At 47.4% G+C, this 22138-nt stretch overlaps 1 protein-coding gene across 12 annotated transcripts in view; it reads right to left on the bottom strand.

The window, feature by feature from the left end:
• MKNK1 (MAPK interacting serine/threonine kinase 1) overlaps positions 1–22138 on the bottom strand; it is a 46189-nt gene that overhangs the window by 1667 nt on the left and 22384 nt on the right. For 6 of the 12 annotated variants that reach the window (XM_054489188.2, XM_054489183.2, XM_054489193.2 and 3 more), the window contains 9 exons: positions 21307–21404; positions 17403–17482; positions 15779–15852; positions 12931–13035; positions 9299–9354; positions 5866–5961; positions 3531–3725; positions 2375–2539; positions 1136–1179 (listed from right to left, as the gene is read on the bottom strand). In XM_054489188.2, coding sequence (XP_054345163.1) covers positions 1136–1179; positions 2375–2539; positions 3531–3725; positions 5866–5961; positions 9299–9354; positions 12931–13035; positions 15779–15852; positions 17403–17482; positions 21307–21404 — 913 coding nt within the window. Of the gene's footprint in view, positions 1–1135; positions 1180–2374; positions 2571–3530; positions 3726–5865; positions 5962–9298; positions 9355–12930; positions 13036–15778; positions 15853–17402; positions 17483–21306; positions 21405–22138 lie in introns of those variants that run through there. The other 6 variants (XM_054489237.2, XM_063665027.1, XM_054489245.2 and 3 more) reach the window with 2 other exon arrangements.

Here is a 22138-nt window from a genome sequence, read left to right as displayed (position 1 = left end):
CAGAGACTGGGCACATTAAACGCACCTGTCCCTCCCTCTCCCGGCCCGCGTGAGGAAAAAGCTCCCAGAGCAAGGCCTGCGCCGCTTATGCCACGTCCCCAGCACCTAGGTCAGGGCTAGCATGGACAGGCACTTTGAGTTTGCAGAATAAATCTTCTAAGGCGGATCTGAGGTTTGGCATCTAAAGGCATCTGGAGGCTGCTCTAGAGAGTCAGGTAGGAACCCAAATTGGGCAATAGCAACTGGGTCACACAAATTGAGATTATAGAGGTGTATGACTTCCTTGTATTGCTCCTAAAAGCTGGCCATGAGGCTAGTGCCAAAAAGGTTTCCCACACTGCTTAGCCCTGGCTCTTTGGGAACAGGGCAGTCCAGCTGTAAAAGGGCTCCAGAGTCAAACAGCCCAGGGCTGCTGTGTGGCCTTAAGCAAGTTAACTTGATCGCCACTTCTCACCTCCCTCATCTAGAACACCTCTCTTAAATTCATCGTGAAGATTATGGATAAAATTATATCCAGCCCTTAGCACGTCTGACATGTGGTAAGGACTTATTATTTTTTTCGAGACAGATGCTTGCTCTGTTGCCCAGGGTGGAGTGCAGTGGCGCGATCGCGGCTCACTGCAACCTCTGCCTCCTGGATTCAAGCGATTCTCCTGCCTCAGCCTCCCAAGTAGCTGGCGTTACAGGCACCTGCCACCATGCCTGGCCACGGTAAGGAGTTAATCCTGGTGGCCACTATTATCACCATCCGTCTAGTACTGTGCATGCCCCTCACTCCTGCTGCTTTCATTAAATACAAGGGCAGAGGGAAGCCTCATGTGAATAACCCACGGGTAAGGTCTGTCTTTGGGCTGTAAGTTACAGTTCAATAGGCAAAACAGGTTTTTTTTTTCCTGCCAACAGTGCTAGGAGGGGCCTTAAGGTGCTGGAGGGCAGAGGAACCAATCTAGGTGAAGGAAGGGAGGGGTGGGAGATAGATCCAGAGTAGAGGAAAAGAGAGTGAGGAGGGGAAATGGGCAGGGAGCCCCTTTGGAGAAAGCTACCTGAGCCTAGAGATGGGCTCCCCCGGCCCCCACCCCCATGGTGGCTGAGAGCTTGAGGAAGAGCAGGGCGTGGGGGTGGTCAGAGCATTTACCTCTGGAGGACTTGCGGCGTGGGGAGTCCCTTTTCTGGAGCTTCCTAGAATGGGAAGGACAGATGTGTAGGTAAAGCACTGCTCCCTCCTTTCAAGAACTGCCCCACCCAAGCCAGCAGTGGGTAGGTTACTATAGGCTGCTGGTGCAGCACAGGGACTTGGTTATGCTTGCTTGCAGGGTCAGGCCTTCCAAGCAGAGAGCACCAAAGGTACAATCTGCAGCCGCAGCCCCCAACATAGCTGCTTCTGCATGGAGAACCCCTCTTTCCCTTTGCCTGGCAAAGTCCTAATCATCCCCCAGGACCCAGCTCAAGGGTCACTTCCCCTGTGACGCACATTTCCCCTTCCCTGCCACCTTCCTGCCTCAGTCTCAGGCCCGGGGTGGGGAGTGGGGTCCTGCTCCCTTTGTGCCCCTAGCATTTTTTAGAAGCCTTTATCATGCTGTAACTTATCCCCTTGTCTACTTCTCTCCACTAGAGCACAGAGACAGGGATTGGGTCTCACTTGTCCCTCTGGCATGTGGTAGGTGCTCACTTATGGGTCTGGGAATGAGCCAGTTAGACACTCAAACTGGGTCCCCATCTATAACAGAGGATGGCAATGCTTGCCTCCTTCCACTGGTAGGGTCACTGAGGCTGGCCAGGGCCTGGCACACCAAGGAGACCAGTAAGTCATGGGAGCATCTGGCAGACCCCTTGGAGGGCAGAGGTCAGGTATTGTGAGTAGCCAAGGAGGATTTTAAAAAATGTTTCCTAGTGAAGACATGAATTCTAAGCTTAGGGGAAAAATACCATCATTTGCCTTTCAGGCCAGCTGTACCCAGACTCCCAGACCATGAGGAGAACCTATGTGCCCCAACTCGGCCACACAACAATCAGCGCAGCAAGGCCTTGCTCGCTTCTGGGTGCTCTCAGCTAATGATGCTTCTATATAAGGGAGGATGCTACAGACTTCAAATGACAATAGGATGCTTGCAGGGCTGGGTGCATGTACCAAATCCCCAGAGGACTCTGTTGGGGCTTAGTCTGCGGCCAAGGTTAGAGCCAAGTCTACGGCCTATAAGGGGCTCAGTCTGGGGTAACAGGAGTCGATTCACTCTACACACACAGGGATAGACGCTGTCCTCTTCAGCTGTACCAGCCACAAGGCTGGTGCTCAGCACTCGCTGGCATGACAGCTTCCTGTGGCCATGCCACAGGCCTGGAGTGGTGGAAAACAATCCTCCCTGGAGTCACTCACCCCCTGCACCCATGGGTGCTGCAGAACTTGGGCGGCGCTAAGTCTCTGCTTCGCATCTCGCACCAGGAGCTTGGAGATGAGGTCTTTGGCCTCACTGGAGATGTGTGCCCAGTCCTTGTCAGGAAACTCATACTTGCCTTCCTGGATGCTTTCAAACAGCTTGTTCTAGGTACAAAAGATTCCTCCTGAGGCCACACTGCCAGGGATGGGCAAGATGTGCCTGTCATTGTTTTTGATCAACCGGTTTTAATTGATCTCAGCTGTAGCTGCAGCTCATGGCTTGGGGATGCCACAGACTGGGGCCTCTTCCCAGACTCACCCCGCACTGTCCCCTAGATGATCAAACTATACAGAATGCCCTTGGCAGGCCAGGATGGCTATGCCCTTGGTGGGCTGGATGAGTGATGAGTGGAGATCGCCCATAGAACAAAGCCCAAATTCCTTGGCTCTTCCTAGAGGACTCTCTGTGAACCTCTCAGGCCTTATCTCCCACTACCACCAACCTACTACTCCACTCTTCCTTCCTAGACATTCCAGCTATTTCATGTGCCCACATCTATGCCTGTGCTGTTCCTTCTACTTGTGATTCTTGTCCCTCTTCCCCAGGGCAGGATGCACCTTTTAAGAGTCAGTTCAGGGCTGGGCACGGTGGCTCACGCTTGTAATCCCAGCATTTTGGGAGGCCGAGGCGGGAGGATCACAAGGTCAGGAGATTGAGACCATCCTGGCTAACACGATGAAACCCTGTTTCTACTGAAAATATAAAAAATCAGCCAGACGTGGTGGCCGGCGCCTGTAGTCCCAGCTACTCGGGAGGCTGAGGCAGGAGAATTGCTTGAACCCAGGAGGCAGAGGTTGCAGTGAGTTGAGATCGTAACATTGCACTCCAGCCTGGGTGACAGAGCAAGACTCCATCTCAAAAAAAAAAAAAGGCTTCAGGCATGATCTTCTCTAACAATCCTGCCCTTAACTCCCAGCTGGGCAGAGTGTCTGATTATCTCTATTTTACCTTGTGGCCACCGTGACAGGAGGGGGAGAGGGCACTATGAGCCCCATCCCGATCAGGAACGCTCTCCCAGCCCAGTACTGCTTGGCATCCCCCAACCACACTGACCCCTAGCAGGGTCTATGCAGTGCTCCCTGGGGCTGCACTCACCTGGCACACCCTGCAGACCTCGCCCCGGTCCCAGCCACAGTCGGCCCCGCAGTGACCCACGAAGGGCGGGTAGCCGCTCAGCATGATGTAGAGGACCACGCCTAGGCTCCACAGGTCACAGCGCTTGTCGTAGAACGTGGCCTGGTCTGTGAAGACCTCCACTACCTCAGGGGCCATGTATTCTGCAGAGCCACACTGTGGGGACCAGGGTTGGGGGAGGGGGAGATGGCAGAGAACAGAGAGGCTTAGTTACAGCAGAGGGGATGGCAGAGAGCAGACTGTGATGGGACTGGAGCAGGAGGCTGGAAGGATGGGATACAGAGCAGGAAGTCATCAGGAAGGCTAGCCAGTGAGCTGCCTGATGCCACCAAGGCACCTGCAGACCGAGCTCCATCATTCTCCATCATCCAGAGGAGCAGTTCAGGTCACCTTATCCTTCCAGTTCCTCCTCCAGTAGGCAAAGACCCTTGGCCAAGAAGTTCCAGGAATCTCCCCCTGCCTCGGCTTCCTATAAACAGATATTTCATGTACAGGTACTTAAATGCACCAAGAATATGGCTCTGGGAGGGAGATCCAGTTCCACACAGCAAGATTTCTTAAAGTGAATCCTGTCAAGCTCCCCTGCTAGCTCAGAGCAGGAAGTGTAACAATTAAGAGACCATCAGAGCTAGAAAGCTCTTAGAACAAATCCAACCTTCCCACCCCTCCCACTTACAGATGGCAAAGGCAAGGCCAAGAATGGGACAGGGATTTGTTTGAGCACATCAATGGCAGACCTAGGACCAGAATCCAATATTCCTTTCTCTCACCCTTGTGCAGAAAATGGCTGATAGGAATAAAACACATTCTTTTTTGCTTCACTCCTCATTATTTCAGGCTCACCAAGAAACAGCCACCTCCCCCCTCCACATACCCTGCAAAACTAATTTGACTGAAAGAAGGTAAGTGTTCTCAAGAAAGGATATTTTCTTTGTTATTGTCAATTAGAGTTAATGACTTTGAAAACAAGGTAGCCCAGTGTGTTAGAAGCTAATAAAGAAACATTCCTGATAATGTTGTTTAGAATAAGATACAACACAGGCATATTAAAGGGCACGTCTTAAAAGGGTTATTAGGGGCCAGGCGCAGTGGCTCACCCCTGTAATCCTAGCACTTTGGGATGCCGGGCGGGTAGATCACAAGGTCAGGAGATCGAGACCATCCTGGCTAACATGGTGAAACCCCGTCTCTACTAAAAATACAAAAAATTAGCCAGGCATGGTGGCGGGCAGCTACTCGGGAGGCTGAGGCAGGAGGATGGCGTGAACCCAGGAGGCGGAGCTTGCAGTGAGCCACTGCACTCCAGCCTGGGCAACAGAGCAAGACTCTGTCTCAAAAAAAAAAAAAAAAAAAAGGGTTATTAGGAAAATTTACTTGTGAAGCATACAAATCTCAAAAGAATCATAATTATACTATATCAGTTATACAAGAGATGTCTTAGGAAGAAGTAGCTCCAAGCAGCACCATCTGGTCATGAAATGTAAAATCAGAAGCAAACAGGCTAACTTGGCCAAGCGATCCCATGTGCACATAGCCTGAGACCTCACAGTTCCCACCACAGAGAGACTATCCTGTCCAGTCAGGGAGGACAGCTCTCCATCCCCCATCACAAGGGGGCTGCATCAGCAGTGGGAACAGGACTTACAGAACTACCCAAATGCTCATATGCAAAAGGGCTGGCCTGGGAGTAGGTTCCATTTTCACCTGGGTCAGGAGTCAGGGCTCAGCCTGTGTTTTTTCTTTTTTGAGACAGAGTTCCGCTCTTGTTGCCCAGGCTGGAGTGCAATGGTGCGATCTCAGCTCACCGCAACCTCCGCCCCTCGGGTTCAAGTGATTCTCCTGCCTCAGCCTCCCAAGTAGCTGGGATTACAGGTGCGTGCCACCACGCCTGGCTAATGTTGTATTTTCAGTAGAATGGGGTTTCTCCATGTTGGTCAGGCTGGTCTCAAACTCCTGACCTCAGGTGATCCACCTGCCTCAGCCTCCTAAAGTGCTAGGATTACAGGCATGAGCCACTGCAAATGGCCAGCCTGTGCTTATAGATATAATTTATCTCTTCATCAGCAGAGAGGACCCACCCCAAACTAACAGTCCAAGTGTCAGTTTCATTAGCAACTAAGCGGTCAGGGGAGGCTTGAGAGCCACGAACACAGAGCCTGGCAAGCAAAATGACCACTCAGGCAGCAGGAAGATAGGTCCACTTGGTTTTCCATCCTTAACCCTCTGTTCTGGACCTCCCAGCTCTGGATCAGGGAAACACTCCAAATACTTAGGAGCCCAGAGGAAGCATACGTACTGGGGTGGTCAGCTCTGGTGTGGTTATGGGAGTACAGGAGTTGTTCAGTTTCACCCCACTGCCCAAGTCAAAGTCACAGATTTTCACTGGAGACACCTGAAAAGGAAAACAGAAGCCAGGGTCACAGATACAAGAAACTACAGGGCAAGAGGAGCCAGGCATGGCTGTATGGGTGCATGGCTCCATGGCTGTCACACCGCAGCTGGTTTTATCAGGTCATGTTTGCTCTCTGGAGGTTAACAAGAAGTCCCCTGAGGATTTCTTCCCAAGTGTCTTATTCCCTGTGCTCTCTTATTTCCCAACTAAGGGAAAAATGAGTGGACTATTTGGTGTCAGATTATTGTGAACTCAGACTAAAGAAAGTATGGAACTCTTGCTGGTAAATGATGGTACAGGTTGCAGCACAGCAGCTAGGGAAGTTACTATGTACTCCTGAGAGACAGACTTTTTGCAGCCCATTCAGTGGAGTGCAAAGGAGCTTGCAGTAAAACCTCTGACCGCCTCAGGTGGCTTAGGGTGACCAACTTGTCTTGGGTGGCTTGCTTGGGACTTGATCAGTTTAAACACGGAAAGTCCTGCATTCCAGGAAACCCCTCAAGCCTGGGAAAACTGGGATGGTTGGTCACCGTAGGTGGCATCAACACAGTAACCAAGTCCACCAGAACTGGATGCTGTGCCTGAGACCACAGATAGGTGCCTCATCTCTGGAGCCAACCAGGAGGGCAGTTTGGGTGCACACATGAGAATGGATGAGAATGGCCTACACGGCGTGTAAGCAGCACAGCGAGCGAACTAAATGCTGGTTCTCTGAGACCCATGTCCTCGCCGGGAAGCCTGGGCAAGTCCCTCGACTTCTTTCTCTCCTTCCTTCCTCCCTCCCCTTTTCTCTATTTTTTCTTCTTTTCTTTTTCATTTAGCCTCTTTCTCATTAGTGGTAAAATATAAAGCATAAAATATGAGATTTTAGCCATTTTTAAGTAGACAGTTTAGTGGCATTAATTAAGTACATTCACACGGTTGTGCAACCATCACCATGATCTGTTTCTAAAACTTTTCCATCATTCCAAACAGAAACTCTATATGCATTAAGCGATAACTCCCATTCTTTCTTCCCCTAGCCCTGGGTAACTTCCAATCTGACTTTATTAATTAATAAAGACTTTCTGTCTTTATTAATTTGCCCATTCCAGATATTTCATATAAGTAGATTTACACAATATTTGTCCTTTTATGTTTGGCTTATTTCACTTAGCATAATGTTTTCAAGGTCCATGCATGTTGCAGCATGTATCAAAACCTCATTCCATTTTATGGCTGACTAGTATTCCATTGAATGTATGTACCACATTTTGTTTATCTGTTCAGCTGCTGATGACCACTTGAGTTGTCTCTACCTTTTTGGCTGTTGTGAACAATGCTGTAATGAATACTTGTATACAAGTATCTGTTTTCAATTGTTCTGGGTAATACCTAGGAGTGGAATTGCTGGGTCATATGGTAATTCTGTGTTTAGCCTTTGAGGAACCGCCAAACTTTTCCACAGAAGCTGTACCATTATATAATCTCACCAGCAGTGTATGAGGGTTACGATTTCTCCATAACCTCAACAACACTTACTATTTTCCATTTTTTAAATTACAGCCTACCTAGTAGTATGTGATGGTATCTCATTGTGGTTTTGACTTGCATTTCCCTAATGACTAAGGATGTTGAGCATCTTTTCATGTACTTGTTGGACATTTGTGTACCTTATTTGGAGAAATGTCTGTTCAAGTCCCGTGTCCATTTTTAAATTGGTTTGTCTTTTTGTTGTAGAGTTTTAGGAATCCTTTATATATTTTGGATATTAAACCTTGACCAGATATATGATCTGCAAATATTTTCTCACATTCTGTAGATTGTCTTTTCACTTTCTTAATAGACAATGTCCTTTGAAACTTAACCTCTCTTTTTCTTAAGAGACAGGGGCCTCACTATATCACCCAGGCTGGCCTCAAACTCCAGGCTCAAGCAATTCTCCTACCTCAGCCTCCTGAGTAGCTGGGACTACAGGCATGCAACCACTGTGACCAGCTAATTTTAAATTTTTTATGGAGATGGGGTCTCACTTTGTTGCCCAGGCTTTTCTTAAGCTCCTGGCCTCAAGGGATCCTCCAACCTCAGCCTCCCAAAGTGTTGGGATTACAGGCGTGAGCCACTGCCTGGCCCCAATTATTCCTCTCTTTCTCCTTCCCCCCTTTTGCCTTGCCTTTCCTCACATTCTTGTTTTGAGACAGAGTCTCTGCTGCCCAGGCTGCAGTGCAGTGGTGCGATCATGGCTCACTGGCTATACATGTTTCCTAACTTGAGTTTCAGTTTCCTCGTCCATAAAATGAAGGTAATAATAGTATCTACCTCATGATATTTTGTAAACACTAAATAAATATAAGTGCCTGGCACAATGTAAGCACTTAAGAAGTGTTCACTGTAATTATTAGTAGTAATCATCATAATAATGATAAATTATAAAGGTCTACGACAGAGCCAGTGACAGGAAGTCACAAGATCTTATTTGAGTGAATCCATTATTATTCCCCATAAAACAGTTGGGAGCAGCAGGCTGGCTCATTCATTCAAGGCCACCCCTTATTTACGAGCCATGGCTTCATCCAGACCACAATATATATGCTCTTGAATACACACATGTATATACACGCAGAGCTGTGAACATGGGCCCCAACACCACCAGGGCCTAAATCTCTCCTAATAAACACAGAATTTGTCAAATTCATACACTTCCGTTTACTTAAAGAGATCTGCTTCATATAAGATTAAGTTGTTTGGCTGGGCGTGGTGGCTCACGTTTGTAATCCCAGTACTTTGGAAAGCCGAGGCAGGTGGATTGCTTGAGCTCAGGAGTTTGAGACCAGCCTGGCCAACATGGTGAAACCCCTGTCTCTACTAAAAATACAAAAATTAGCCAGGGGTGGTGGCACATGCCTGTTGTCTCAGCTACTTGGGGGGCTGAGGCAGGAGGACCACTTGAGCCTGGGAAGTCGAGGCTGCAGTGAGCTGTGATCATGCCACTGCATTCCAGCCTGGGTGACAAAGTGAGACCCCGTCTCCAAAAAAAAAAAAAAAAAAAAAGGTCTTCATGACTTCCATCAACTGATATAAAGGTAGGTGCATTGGACTAGAAAATATTAATTTTGTGCAGGTCTCTTATATTTTCCAAACTCTCAGGCTTACATCAATCACACTGATGATCAAGAGTGAAGAAAGGACGAGGATGGGCAGAAACATCACACAGTAAGTGTAACATTCTCACGTGTCCAAGACGATCAGTTCAAGTTGGTGTCTGAAGCCAACAGAACTGCTAACAATCCATCCTGAAAGCAAGGGTGGCTTCCTCGGTAAGTATAAACTATAACATTCCAAATCAGGCCCAAAGTACCTTTTCTGGAGATTCACACAATATATTTTCTGGTTTCAGATCACGATGAGCAATGCCTGACATGACAAAGAGCAAGAAAATGGTTAACATACGCACATAATTATCAAACATTCCATACACAATTAATTTTTTCCAAATGCTGTTGTTCGCAGATTAATTCCCAATTATGGTACATTAAAAAATCAACGAGCTGCAGGAGGCAGAACGTAACCAGAGACACAAACCAAAAGCACAGTTGATTCTGCGGGTTCTTTTGAAGAGGAAGCTTTAGAAGTCTGGCAGGGATAAGAAGGGCTAAATGAATCCCAGTCAGCCTACCCCTCAGTACCACAGTGACCACCAAGAAGAAGGCCTAATGCAGAGCAGAGCAGAGAGCTCTGCAAACGGCAATGCTTGGAACAGCAATGCAGAAATAATTAGTGCCTTGTTTAAGAGCATCTCAGGGGGCTTAACTGCTCTACCTCATTTCTTCTTGTGTGGCCGATTAAAAAAAAAAAAATCCCTTCAGTGCGACTCTCTGAATGTTGAGAGGAGCAAGTGTTAGTTACCAAATCTCTCAAAGTGACCGATTCCCTTCTCACCTGCTTTGCACGTCCAAGGCAGCCCTGCCAGCAGCACAGCAAAGACTGCTTTGGCACCAGGATGCTGTTATTTTTGTTTTTTAAAAATAGAGATGGGGTCTCGCTATAGCCCAGGCTGTTCTAGAAATCCTGGCCTTAAGCAATCCTCCTCCCTTGGCCTCCCTAAGCATGGGGATTACAGGTGTGAGCCACCTCGCCAGGCCCACCGAGGGTTGCTGGTTTTAAGAGAAAACCCCTGCACTTTGGCCAGGCCTCCTGAAGGAGACTGGAGATAGCAGCTTAGCCCATGAGGGGTTAACCTACTGACCTGGCCAAGAAGGCACCTCAGGGAGAGCTCTCTTCTAACCAAAGAAAGGGACAAAGAACTAACTCAGGGCCATGGTGTTTTGGTGGAGGATGCAGAAACCTCCCTTTCCTCTTTCCTTCCACAGCACATGCAGCACAGAGACAGGGCTGGAAGGCTGAGCAAGAGTCAGAGCTACAGCTTGGAAGTACTGGAAAGCGGCAGCAGATTCTCGGGGTGATGGGAAAAGCAAAATCTGCTTCACTAAAACTCCCTCGGTGATCAACTTTTTCAGCAGTCCTCCAATTCCCGACTAGAAGGCAAAAGCCCGGCCCAGGCCACGGGAGGCACTTCACTAAAGAAGAAAAACCTGAGCTCCAGCAAGCTCAGTAACTTCATCAGTCACCTAATTGAACGAGAACCCAGAGCAACTCAGTCCAGGCTGCACAAATTGAGTAGCACTGCTTTGCAGCTCGCCGCACTAAAAGTGAAAGATATTTTCCATTACAGCAAGTGCTCCCACAGAAGGATCATGAGCCGCACATGGAGCCTTACTCTCCAAATAGGCGCCCATGGCCCAGTCGTCCCTTAGCCTGAGAACTCAAAGAGCCAGGCTGTAATAATGGGGCTGCCGTGTGAGCACAGCAGCCATCGAGCTGCTCCGGTTCATTTCCCAGAGGTTGAGCTGCAGTGTGTCCAGTATTTAAAAGTATGGAACTTGTTTCAGGGCTGACCCATTCTTGCCCAATTCATCTTCCCCGTGTGAAGTTATTTAGCAAACAGCCAAGTTCAGCTGGAAATCGTTTTTCATCCCCTCCAACTTCTAGTCACATGGGCAGCTGGCCAGCTACATGTTAACAAGCGCCTCAGAACTCCTAAGACACCATCGGCCTCTGTTCCCTTCAGTGCGTTCTTGTAAATAAATAAATAAATAATAAAACCTTCCTTTACCACCCCCTCCAAGGTGTGGATCTTGTAAAAAGCGTGACCCAGTTTTGCAATCTACAGAGGCAGCTTGGGGAGCAGTTGTAAATCTTTGTCAGGCAGGTGTTACCTCTATGCATCCCAGCTTTCAGAAACAGAGCTGATGCTATTCATCATGCTGTGGAAGGTACAGACACCCCCTTCTAGTTTTCATCCTAGGTGCAAGTCAGGGCCCCAACATGGGCACTGTCAGTATGCAGACCTCTTTCAGCCACTGGAGGAGGGAGGTGGGGTCAATGAACCTGAACCTCCTGGACACACGCCACACTGGTCTGCACCGAATTGTGGGCACCAGGTGGGATGTGTGAGTGGCATGCCTACCACTGGTCCCGGGCACCCACAACCAATGTGGCTGGCCAACATCTGCAACAGTAGAGGGGGCAGACCTAAGTCACAAGTTATTCATTTCACTCCCACCCCCACCCCCACCAGGCAGAATGCTTTAGGGGAATTAATATTAGGAATAAAAATGCTTTCTTCCTGGTGGGAGGTGAGGATGGAGGAAATCGTATTTATTGAAGAACTACGACATACCAGGAACTATGCTCCATCTATGCTGCACATATACAATACAAACACAAGATACACATTTTTCATCTATAAAAGGCTTAGAATAGTGCCTAGCACACACCAAGTGCTATATAGTGTTAACTACAGTCGATGATGTTATCTCAAATTCTCACCATAAGGTAGGCATTATTACTGAGAGAACACATAGCTAGAAGAAAGGTGAAACCAGAATTCATTTTTTCCAGGGTACTGCTGTTAGGCAAATTAAAAAAAAAGTATGTAATAGTCAAATAGATTTATGGAAATGTAAAAACAATTTGTGGAAAGATTTAATTCACTACAAAAGTTCCTGAATAATCAGTCATAGGAAAGGGACTGTAACCTGAAGTGTAAATCAAATACTAGTAACCTGTGAGTTACCAATGTGCTCTTCAACAGATACCTCAAATCTACATGTTAATAGAAAAGTATAAGCTGGGCACAGTGACTCACACCTGTAATCCCAGCACTTTGGGAGGCTGAGGCAGGAGGATCGCTTGAGCCCAGGAGTTTGAGACCAGCCTGGGCAACAGAGGGAGACCCCATCTCTACAAAAAAATACAAAAATTTCCAGGTGGTGGCACACACCTGTAGTCCCAGCTACTTGGGAGGCTGAGGTGGGAGGATCACTGGAGCCCAGGGAGGTTGGGGCTGCAGTGAGCCCTGATGGCGCCACAGCACTCCAGCCTAGGTGACAGAGAGAGACTTTGTCTAAAAAAGAAAAAAAGGAAAAAGAAAAATACATTTTTCATTTACTGTGAACAAGATATATTAAACTACATATATCCTATCATGCCAATTTTGAAAAGAGACAGAGGTGGTGTATTTTAAGACTAGAAGGAATAACATCAAGATATTCACACTAAGAAGGTTGTATTGTGTATGAGCTTTATATTCCTCACACGATAAGAATCTAAGAAAAGAAACATCATCCATACACAGTCACACATACCCTGTTCAATGTGAAATTTATTCTTTCTCCTCCCTGCTCTTTCTCCTGTATCCCTGTGCTGCTCAACAGCTCCACCACCCACCCACCCACCATCCGCAGCATAAGCCTAGGAGCCATCCTGGACTGTTTCTCCCCCAACTCCCATGCGTGAGCATGTTCACACCTCAAGCTGCCTTCCAGCCACACCATCTCCTGCACCAGCCCTCTGCCTGGCCTACCACCTCCTTTGGTACCCAGAGGCTGGCCAGCCCAACCCACCCACCAAGGCAAAGGCTGGGTTCACCTTTGGTATGCAGGAAGTCAAGGGCAGCAGCAACGTCCCGCACCACTCGGCTGGCTTCTCGCTCATTGAAGTGCTTTTGCTTCTGGATGTGGGCTAAGATGGAACCTGGGGAACAGAGGGGACACAGAAGAATGCCTTTTTGGGCTCTAGTAAGTATGTTTTTTTTTTTTTTTAGCAAAGTCTCACTCTGTTACCCAGGCTGGAGAGTAGTGGCACGATCTTGGCTCACTGCAACCTCCGCCTCCCAGGTTCAAGCGATTCTCCTGTCTCAGCCTCCTGAGTAGCTGGGATTACAGGCAGGCACCACCATGTCCAGCTAATTATTTAATTTATTTTTTTAGTAGAGATGGGGTTTCACCATGTTGGTCAGGCTGGTCTTGAACTCCCGACCAAGTGATCCGCCTGCCTCGGCCTCCCAAACTGTTGGGATTACAGGTGTGAGCCACTGCGCCTGGCCGTATAACTTCTTAGAGGCCAAATTTTCCCAAGTTTGGAAAACTTGGGGTGGGGACATAGGGATTCATTGCTGACTCATCACTACCTGTCCAGCAACAAGTGTGGGGCCTGGCACGGAGGAGGTACCAGCTTGTATGTCTGTTAAACAAAACTGGACTGCTCTCTTCTGTACCTGTCTATGAGGACCTCAGAAGCGAGAGAGAACAACTATAAATAGGGCCAAAAAATACTTAACGACGCTGAGGCTGATTTGGCTTCTGCAATCAAAAGGAATAAAACTGAAGGCACTTGGAGCTGAGGGGGCCTTTCTGTAGCAACATTTTCTCCCCTGCATCTGATCTCTGATCCAAACAAGAGCACAAACTTTCAAATGGAAATGCCACACCCTTGCCAGACATGTAAAGGCCTGGGAAAAGGGGGAAAAATGGGGTTTCCTCCTGAGCTTTCCCATTCATTATTGTTTTGTTGGCAATGGCTAACATTTACTGAGTAGTTACTAGTGCCATGTGCTATGGAATACTCTTGAAATAAACTGTCTTATTCTCATCCCAATTGGACAAAATGGGTAGTATACTTATCCTCGTTTTACAGAGGGAGATCCTGAAGCCAAAAAGAAAAATGGTCGAGCAACTTGCCCAAGATTACGCACCAGTAAGGGGTGATGCCGGGACTTACTTAGGCCCAGGGCAGTCAGGCCTCCGAGTCTGTGCAGCCATCCCCCAGCAGGACTTGTGATCTGACTGCTGCAGGGATGGACTCTCTTGAGCCAACCACACTGGGTCTGGCCTCAATAAGCTACATTAAGTTTACTGATATGGCGACAGAGGATCCCATCTGCATGTAGCATTTCAAACATGTAATTAACAGTCAGTCATGTGTTGTTGGGTGGTGCAGGGGCAGACATAGGCAGGAACATGTGGCTTGGCTTCATGTGGTCTACGTTTACTACTAGAAGCCAGTATTTCTGGGCTGAAGGTATTATCTCTGTGTCCTAAAAATGGCACATGTCTACTGTTTTTTGGGGGGGATGGGGAGGGCACGAGAGAAGGGGAAGAACTGTCAAAGATTGTTCGCTTGCCAGATTAAACAACGGGTCCCAATGTGCTAGGGAACATTCCCAGAAAACCGGCTCATGACTAGGTCCTAGCTTGCTCTGCTGTAGTGAGCCTCGTTTCCAAATCTGTTAAAAGGAAAAGCAGAGAATAATGCTCTACATACTTTTTTTTTTTTTTTTGAGACAGAGTCTCGCTCTGTTGCCCAGGCTGGAGTGCAGTGGCGTGATCTCGGCTCACTGCAACCTCTGCCTCCTGAGTAGCTGGGATTACAGGCGTGTGCCAGCATGCCCAGCTAATTTTTGTATTTTTAGTAGAGCCGGGTTTCACCACGTTGGCCAGGCTGGTCTTGAACTCCTGATCTCAAGTGATCTGCCCACCTTGGCATCCCAAAGTGCTGGGATTATAGGCATGAGCCACTGTACCTGGTCTACTCTACATACTTCTAAGACATCCCCCAGCATACCAAATTGTTTTAATAATATTAGCAGCCAACATTTATTGGGCCCTTAGTGCCTACCAGACACCGTCCTAAGCATTTCACATGAATTATCTCATTTAATCTTCATAGAAACCCAGTGAGGTAGGTGCTATCAATATCTCTATTTTATAGAAGGGAATATTGTTTAGAAAAGGTTAAGTGACTTGCCCAAGATCACATGGCTAGTAAGTGATGGAGCTAGACATAAGCTTTAGCTGTGTTGGTTTCTAAAGCACGCTCTCTCAACCACCAAGCCCCTCCATGTGGCCCTCCATGCAGCTCCAGACATCCCTGCAAGTGTGTCCTAAGATTGGGGGAGCGATGGGAAGGGAAAGGGTTTCTCTACCCCACCTCATTATGTCAGAAAAGCAACTTCAGTATATACCCCAGTGATTATGTGTGTGGGTGATGGCATCTTTCCATCTGAAGGATGGCACATTCTCAGGCTTCCCCTCTATCCTGGGTCTGTGTCCCAAACAATAGGACCCTCCTCTCCTCTGTTTTAGCCTTTCTAGACTTTGCAATGTATTTGAGAGCTTCCACCCCATAATTAATGTAGTTAAACAGTGAACATGTCAAAACGGGATTGATAAATCGATGACTAAATGTATCTATATATGACTCCTATTATAATGAAAAGGCATTTATAAAATACCCACACAGGTGACATTCTAAGCTCTGCAAAATGCTAATTATCATCCTTCCCTCCGGCCTCCCTTCTCCCAAATCAAGGGCAGTTTTTAAGTCCTTCATCCTTTTTATTAGCTTGACTCGTTTTGGAAGTCTCTGGGATTCATGATGGATGATCACCACCCTGGGTCTTAATCAGAAGTCCACACACATACTCAACGGTAAGTACCTCCTTGCAATTTCTCAAAGACCAAGTAAAACCTTGTGTCATCTTCAAAGAACTCAATCAGCTCCAAAATGTTCCTTAAATAGGGAAAATAGGAGGAGAGGGAAAAGGGGGGAAATGGCATTATATATTAAAGTCTACTTACAAACATACAGTGAAAAAAATATAAAACACCTGGTAGTGGGGCAGAAACCAACTTGAAATCAGAATGCTTATTAAAGACCCACGTATGGAAGCAGCCAATGGTGTTAGCAAGATTCAGGTCACCTTATCTTTCCATAATGTTTAGTCTCTGGTGTTTTCACCAAGTCTGTGCTGTCAAACCCCAGCCCTAAAACCCACTAGGTAGAGTTATAAAAAAGTCCCGGTCACATTAAACTGAATAAAATCTGCAGCCGACTGGAAGCAATTGCAGCTAATAACACTGAATAGTAGGTGTGTGTCCTGGAGGCAAGCAGCAAATAATTACTTACCCTCCCTCTTGCCCATAAATCACGGGGCAGTATTTACATTGCCTGGAGAAAATGGAAACATCTGTCAAATAGACTTGGGGCCTAACGTGGGCACCGCTAGACCCTAACTGCTAAGCGCTGCTTAATGAAACGGCCGCGTTCCTGGCCACTGTAGCACTTGTGGCCTTCCCCGGTGAGCACTCTCTGTCTGCCCGAGTATTTCAGTGCTCCGCCAACAAGGTCGTCTTGTAACTCAGTAGGGAAGCCACCAGCCTGGATATTGGAGGTGTTGTGGGCTTTTTTTCTTTTACAGAATAAAATAAACCAAGTAGAGTCTCTAATGCTGAACTAAGAAGCTGCAGGGCTGAAAATAAAAATCTGTCCCTCATAAAAAAATGCTGACTACTTTGGGAGATGTGAGGCTTTTACTAGTGTGAAGGTGTCCAAATAAGATGGGCAAAATGGCCTAATTTGAAAGAAGATTGTGGAGGCAGTGCCTGGAGTTAAATCAACAGCAGCCCCCGTCCTCCAATCCTCCAAGCTTAATGACAAAGCCATCAATACCAGGCCACTGGCTCCCCGCTGACCCTGCCATGGAGGGAGAGAGGGGGAAGTGGAGTCTTAGAGGTGACCCTGATTTAAAGCCACAGTGGGAGAGCCACTCATTTGGAGCTGGTGGTGGGCAGAATGAACTGGGGCTAGAGATGACCCGGACCCAGCTATCTAGAAGGTTCCAGGATCTTAGTGGTATCTGCACATATGTAAATATTCCAGGAGCAGAAACAGCAGCAAATATTCTTAACAGTTCTCCTCATCTTGGTATTAAGGCAAGTCCTTAAAGATTTCTACCAGGCAACATTCAGTCAACCTAGTTTCCACAGGTACCGAAAGAAATAAAACCCCATTTCCCCCCAACCACTGATTCAGATCATTCATTCTTCTAACTTGCCTGAATTGATGATATTTACAGTATTTCAGAAGAGATAATAGCTCCTTTGCTGTTACTGCTGCTTTTCTTTTCTCTCCCTAACACTGAAAGGGGCGGAAGGCGGTACCTGCCTTGTGGGGACAGGAGTGAGAGCTAAATGCTGGAGTCAGGAGATGGTAAGAAATAGCCTCCTCTTCTGTGGCCAAGCGTCCCCCCAGAGAAGCAGCGAGAATCACATGATACTCACTTGTTTCCCTGACACTGATACAGCGTCTCCACCTCTCGAAACACCCTACTCCGACTGTGCCCTGCTTGTTTCTCGATGATCTGTGGGAAGAATAAAATCTGTCATGTACACCCACCTGACTTCAAAACAGCCCCTTGGCAGGAGTCCTCTGGGAGAATGCAAGGCCACACTCAGTCCAAATCCAGTGTCGAGCAGAAGTCTGGCCTAGGCCTTGGTGACACCGGCACTGTGGCTCTGTTGGCAAAGCAGCAGACTGGCCTCAGGGCTTTCCAGCCCAGCTGAGCTCGTTCCACTCTGGCCAAGCACAACACCAAGGAAGTGAATGAGGCTGCTGCCCCCAGCTGCCCAGGGGAGACTGAGGCAGCCGGCAAGACAAAGAGCTACCTTACTCAGCTCCTCCTCCCGTGGGCACCTCTTTCTGCCTTAAGGGTAAGAATTTACTGCATCTACTGAAGGATCTTCTCATGCTGGAGGGAGAGGCTGATGGAGGACACCATGGCGAGGAGCTAAAGCTTTGACACCCAGCTCAGAGGCTGCCTCCACGATCCCCCTGGCAGAAGTAGGCTCTTCCTCTTCTGAGAACTTACTCTCTGGCAGCTACTGTGTTACATGATTTATTTACGGCCGGGTGTGGTGGCTCACACCTGTAATCCCAGCGCTTCTGGAAGCTGAGGTGGGTGGATCACCTGAGGTCAGGAGTCCTAGACCAGCCTGGCCAACACGGTAAAACCCCGTCTCTACTAAAAATACAAAAATTAGCCGGGCGTGGTAGTGGGTGCTTGTAATCCCAGCTACTCAGGAGGCTGAGGCAGGATAATCACTTGAACTGGGGAGGCGGAGGCTGCAGTGAGCCGAGATTGTGCCATTGCACTCCAGCCTGAGTAACAGAGACTCCATCTCAAAAAATAAATAAACAAACAAACAAACAAACAATAATAATTTATTTACATAATCTCAGTTGACCTTTATAACAACATCGAAAGATAGGGAGGTATGAAACATTTCCCTGAAGTCCAGAGCTGACTCCTAAGCCCTTGCTATCCCACACCTGCTTAGATGCTCTAACTTCTTCGAGGACCTGGAGGCTTTGTCTCTCCTGTGATATGGTGGGCTGCTCCCCTTCCACACTTTTACCTGAGATGCTTGTCAAATGCTGACTGAAGGAACAGATAAGCCAACAGATGGGAGGGTGGTTTCCAAAGGGACTGGCTGCCTCTGCAAAGCTCTCTGGACCCATCCGGAGCCTCAAACCACTGCACAGCCTTACAGCTCCAACGTGCACAGTGGGCAGCACCATGACATCCTCTTCCTTCAGACTTTAAACTTCTCCGATATGATGTGGCACAGACATCCGTGACCAACTGTAATTTTCTAAGTAAGTCTGTGTCTGTTTGTAAACCACGGTGGGCCCATATCTGAGTAGAGAGGTGTAGTGCTGGGGAACAGAAGTGATTCAACTTCATTCCCCAAGCATTTCAGATCAAAGTCATGAAGAACTTTCTAGCAGGCAAGCTTTTCACAGCACAGTCTTCTCTGAGGAAGTAATGGGCTCTTGCTACTAGAGATGGGGGAGTGGAACATGGACAACTATCTGGGGAGTCATAGAGGAAATTCAGGATTATCTTGAAATTCCATCCCAACCTTGAGACTCTAGGATCGGTTGGGTGCCTATAGGAAAAGCTGTAATAAGCTAAGTATTGTGGGGCCATGCTGGGAGAAGTAGCCCATCTCTAGGGAGCTTTGAAAGAGTAGGGGAGAGAAGAAACATGGGCAGCACTGCTGAAACCAAGGAATTGCCAAGCCAGAGTCCAGTGTTTGCCTCAAAGATGCCAGGGGGGATGTGGAGGAAGGGCCAGGTTTTCCTATCCAACCTTGAAGAAATATACCTCTCATCCATAAATGTATTGAAACCTTTGAAAATCAGTTTATGTTTGTGGTTTTTACCACATTTAGGCAGATATATCAATTTTGTTTTGTTTTTTTTTTTTTGAGACAGAGTCTCCCTCTGTTGTCCAGGGTGGAGTACAGTGGCACAATCCTGGCTCACTGCAACCTTTGCCTCCTGGGCTCAAGTGATCCTCCCACTTCAGCCTACCAGGTAGCTGGAATTAGAAGCACATGCCACCACGCCAGGCTAACATTTTTTTTTTTTCTTTTTGTGACGGAGTCTTGCTCTGTCGCCCAGGCTGGAGTGCAGTGGTGTGATCTTGGCTCACTGTGCAACCTCTACCTCCCGGGTTCATGGGATTCTCCTGCCTCAGCCTCCCAGGTAGCCGGGATTACAGGAATGCACCATGCCCAGCTAATTTTTTTTGTATTTTTAGTAGAGATGGGTTTCACCATGTTGGCCAGGCTGGTCTTGAATTCCTGACCTCAGGTCATCAGCCCGCCTCAGCCTCCCAAAGTGCTGGGATTACAGGTGTGAGCCACCATACCCGGCCTAATTTTTCTATTTACACTTAGGTGTATGTTTTAAAAATCACTTGTAATTTATACTGATCTGTTTCCCAAAAGAAATTGAGATAGCTCTCTTGTTACCATGTGAAGCAATACTCTAGCTGAAAGGAACGTGGCTTAGCAGACTTGCTCAACCTTCTAACCCGCAGCTGGGACTGTGGAAAGTTGGTTCAAAGAAGAGAAAACATTTCCTTCAGGAGCCCATTGGGCTGAGATTGCCAGTGTGAGGTGGCATTTGACCTGGTGGCTCAGGTGGGTGATTTGAAATCAGCTTGGATTTAAAAAGACCCTTTCTCTTGGTCAGTAGTCCTCAAACTTTGGTGGCTACGAGACTCACGTGGGGAACCTGGTCAAGCCACAGAGATCCAGACCCTATCCTACATCTGGAAACTTGGATCTGTGTGTGCTTTGTTAGAGCTCTAAGGGCTTCTAATACACAGTAGCATTCACAACTGCCCTTCCTACATCAGTAGTCCTCAAGGATTAGTGAGTGTCAGAGTCACCGGGAGGGTTTGTTAACATTTGTATTGCTGGGCCCACCCCTGTTTCTGAGTTGGTACTTCTCAGGTAGGGCCGGGTAGCTTCTATTTCTAACAAGTTCCCAAGCGATGCTGAGGCTGGTCCAGGGCACACATTTTGAGAACCACTGCTCAAGATCCAGCTCTTCTTCCATGTGGAGAGGGCAAGTGGAGGCACAGAGGGGTGACATGAGCCACTCCAAGGCCTTGCAGCTAATTAAAGGCAGCAATGAGGCCAGAAGCCACTTCTCCTGCCCCAAAACTGAGCGCTCAGTCACTTTAGTTTTGTTTTTTTCTTTTAATTTTTTTTTTTTCTGAGACATCATTCAGATGTTACCAAATCAGTCACCTTGGTTTTTAATCCTCACTATCATGCTAACATCTAACACTTGGATAGCATTTTGTGATGTGTAAAGTGTTTTCACCTCTGCCAGGATATTTTAATTTTCATCTTCATAACTGCCTCAGGAGACTGAAGGGAAGGTATCATCATTTAGAGATGTAGGAACTGAGGCTTACGGACATTTGATGACTTGCCCAAAGTCAAACAGTTATAGTTTGTCAAAACAGAAATTCAGGTAGGCCTTCTAATTCCAAATCTGGTTGTCCACTCCCTGAAGCTGACTTCATTTGTCAGAATAATGAGAAACTTACTATGAGCCAGGCATTGTGCTAAGCACTTTACCTATATTAACAACAATTCTACATAGGTTCTCGTATTATACCCATTTTACAGATGAGAAAACTGAAGGACAGAGAGGTAAAGTAACTTGCCCAAGGTACACAGTAAGTAGAGAAACCAAGATTTGAATCCAGTGAATACAGCTTGAAAGCCCCCATTCTTAAGGAATGTAACATTTATTTGGTTCAGGATGAGCTAGGAATGACTATTTGCAAAGTAAAGCCTGGCATTCAGCTGAGACACTCACTTTGACGGCATACTCTTTGCCATTCTGTAGGCTCACGGCACCTTGAACTTTGGCATAGGCTCCCTCTCCAAGCAATTCAGAGGTCAGCTTGTACATATCTAGAGGTGAAATGGATGAGAGGAATAACAAGATGAGTCACCCTACTGCAAGCTCAGATGGGAAGAACTTTTGTGGCTCAGCTTCCCTGATCAGACGACACAGGCACCCGATGACTCTAGCACTCAGTGACAAGGAAGACAAGTAGCTTTCCCAGCCACCTCAGGACCCAGTTTCTCAACAACAAGACCACATACAAGGCATCCTGTTCCTCATTTTAGAGATGACGTTAGCAAAAGGGTCTCAATTCGGCACATACTTCCTGAACATCTACTATGTGCCAGACAGCATAACAGAGTAAGGAATAAAATAAAGGCCAGGTGCAGGGGCTTACACCTGTAATCCTAGCACTTTGGGAGGCCAAGCCAGGAGGACTGCTTGAGGCCAGGAGTTCAGAACCAATCTGGCCAACATAGCAAGACCCCATCTCTAAAATATATATATGTATGATCCCTCTCCTTTAAGGGCCACAGTCCAGTGGGGAAGACAGACACATACACAGGTGACCCTAGAATAAACCAGGCATTGGTAAATACTATCACAGAGGGACAAGGTACAGTTAAAAACACAAAAAAAAGTTGGGGGAAGAAAGGGTTAAATCTGTTCAGAGAGGCTGGGCATGGTGGCTTACACATGTAATCCCAGCACTTTGGGAGGCCGAGGTGGGCAGATCAAGAGGTGAAGAAATCAAGACCATCCTGGCCAGTGTGGGAAACCCCATCTCTACTAAAAATAC

This window comes from Pongo pygmaeus, chromosome 1, assembly GCF_028885625.2.
Source record: "Pongo pygmaeus isolate AG05252 chromosome 1, NHGRI_mPonPyg2-v2.0_pri, whole genome shotgun sequence".
In the NCBI taxonomy this organism is placed as follows: Eukaryota; Metazoa; Chordata; class Mammalia; order Primates; family Hominidae; genus Pongo; species Pongo pygmaeus.
Note: the sequence above shows the minus strand (reverse complement) of the source record. Positions and strands in the feature narration are given on the sequence as shown.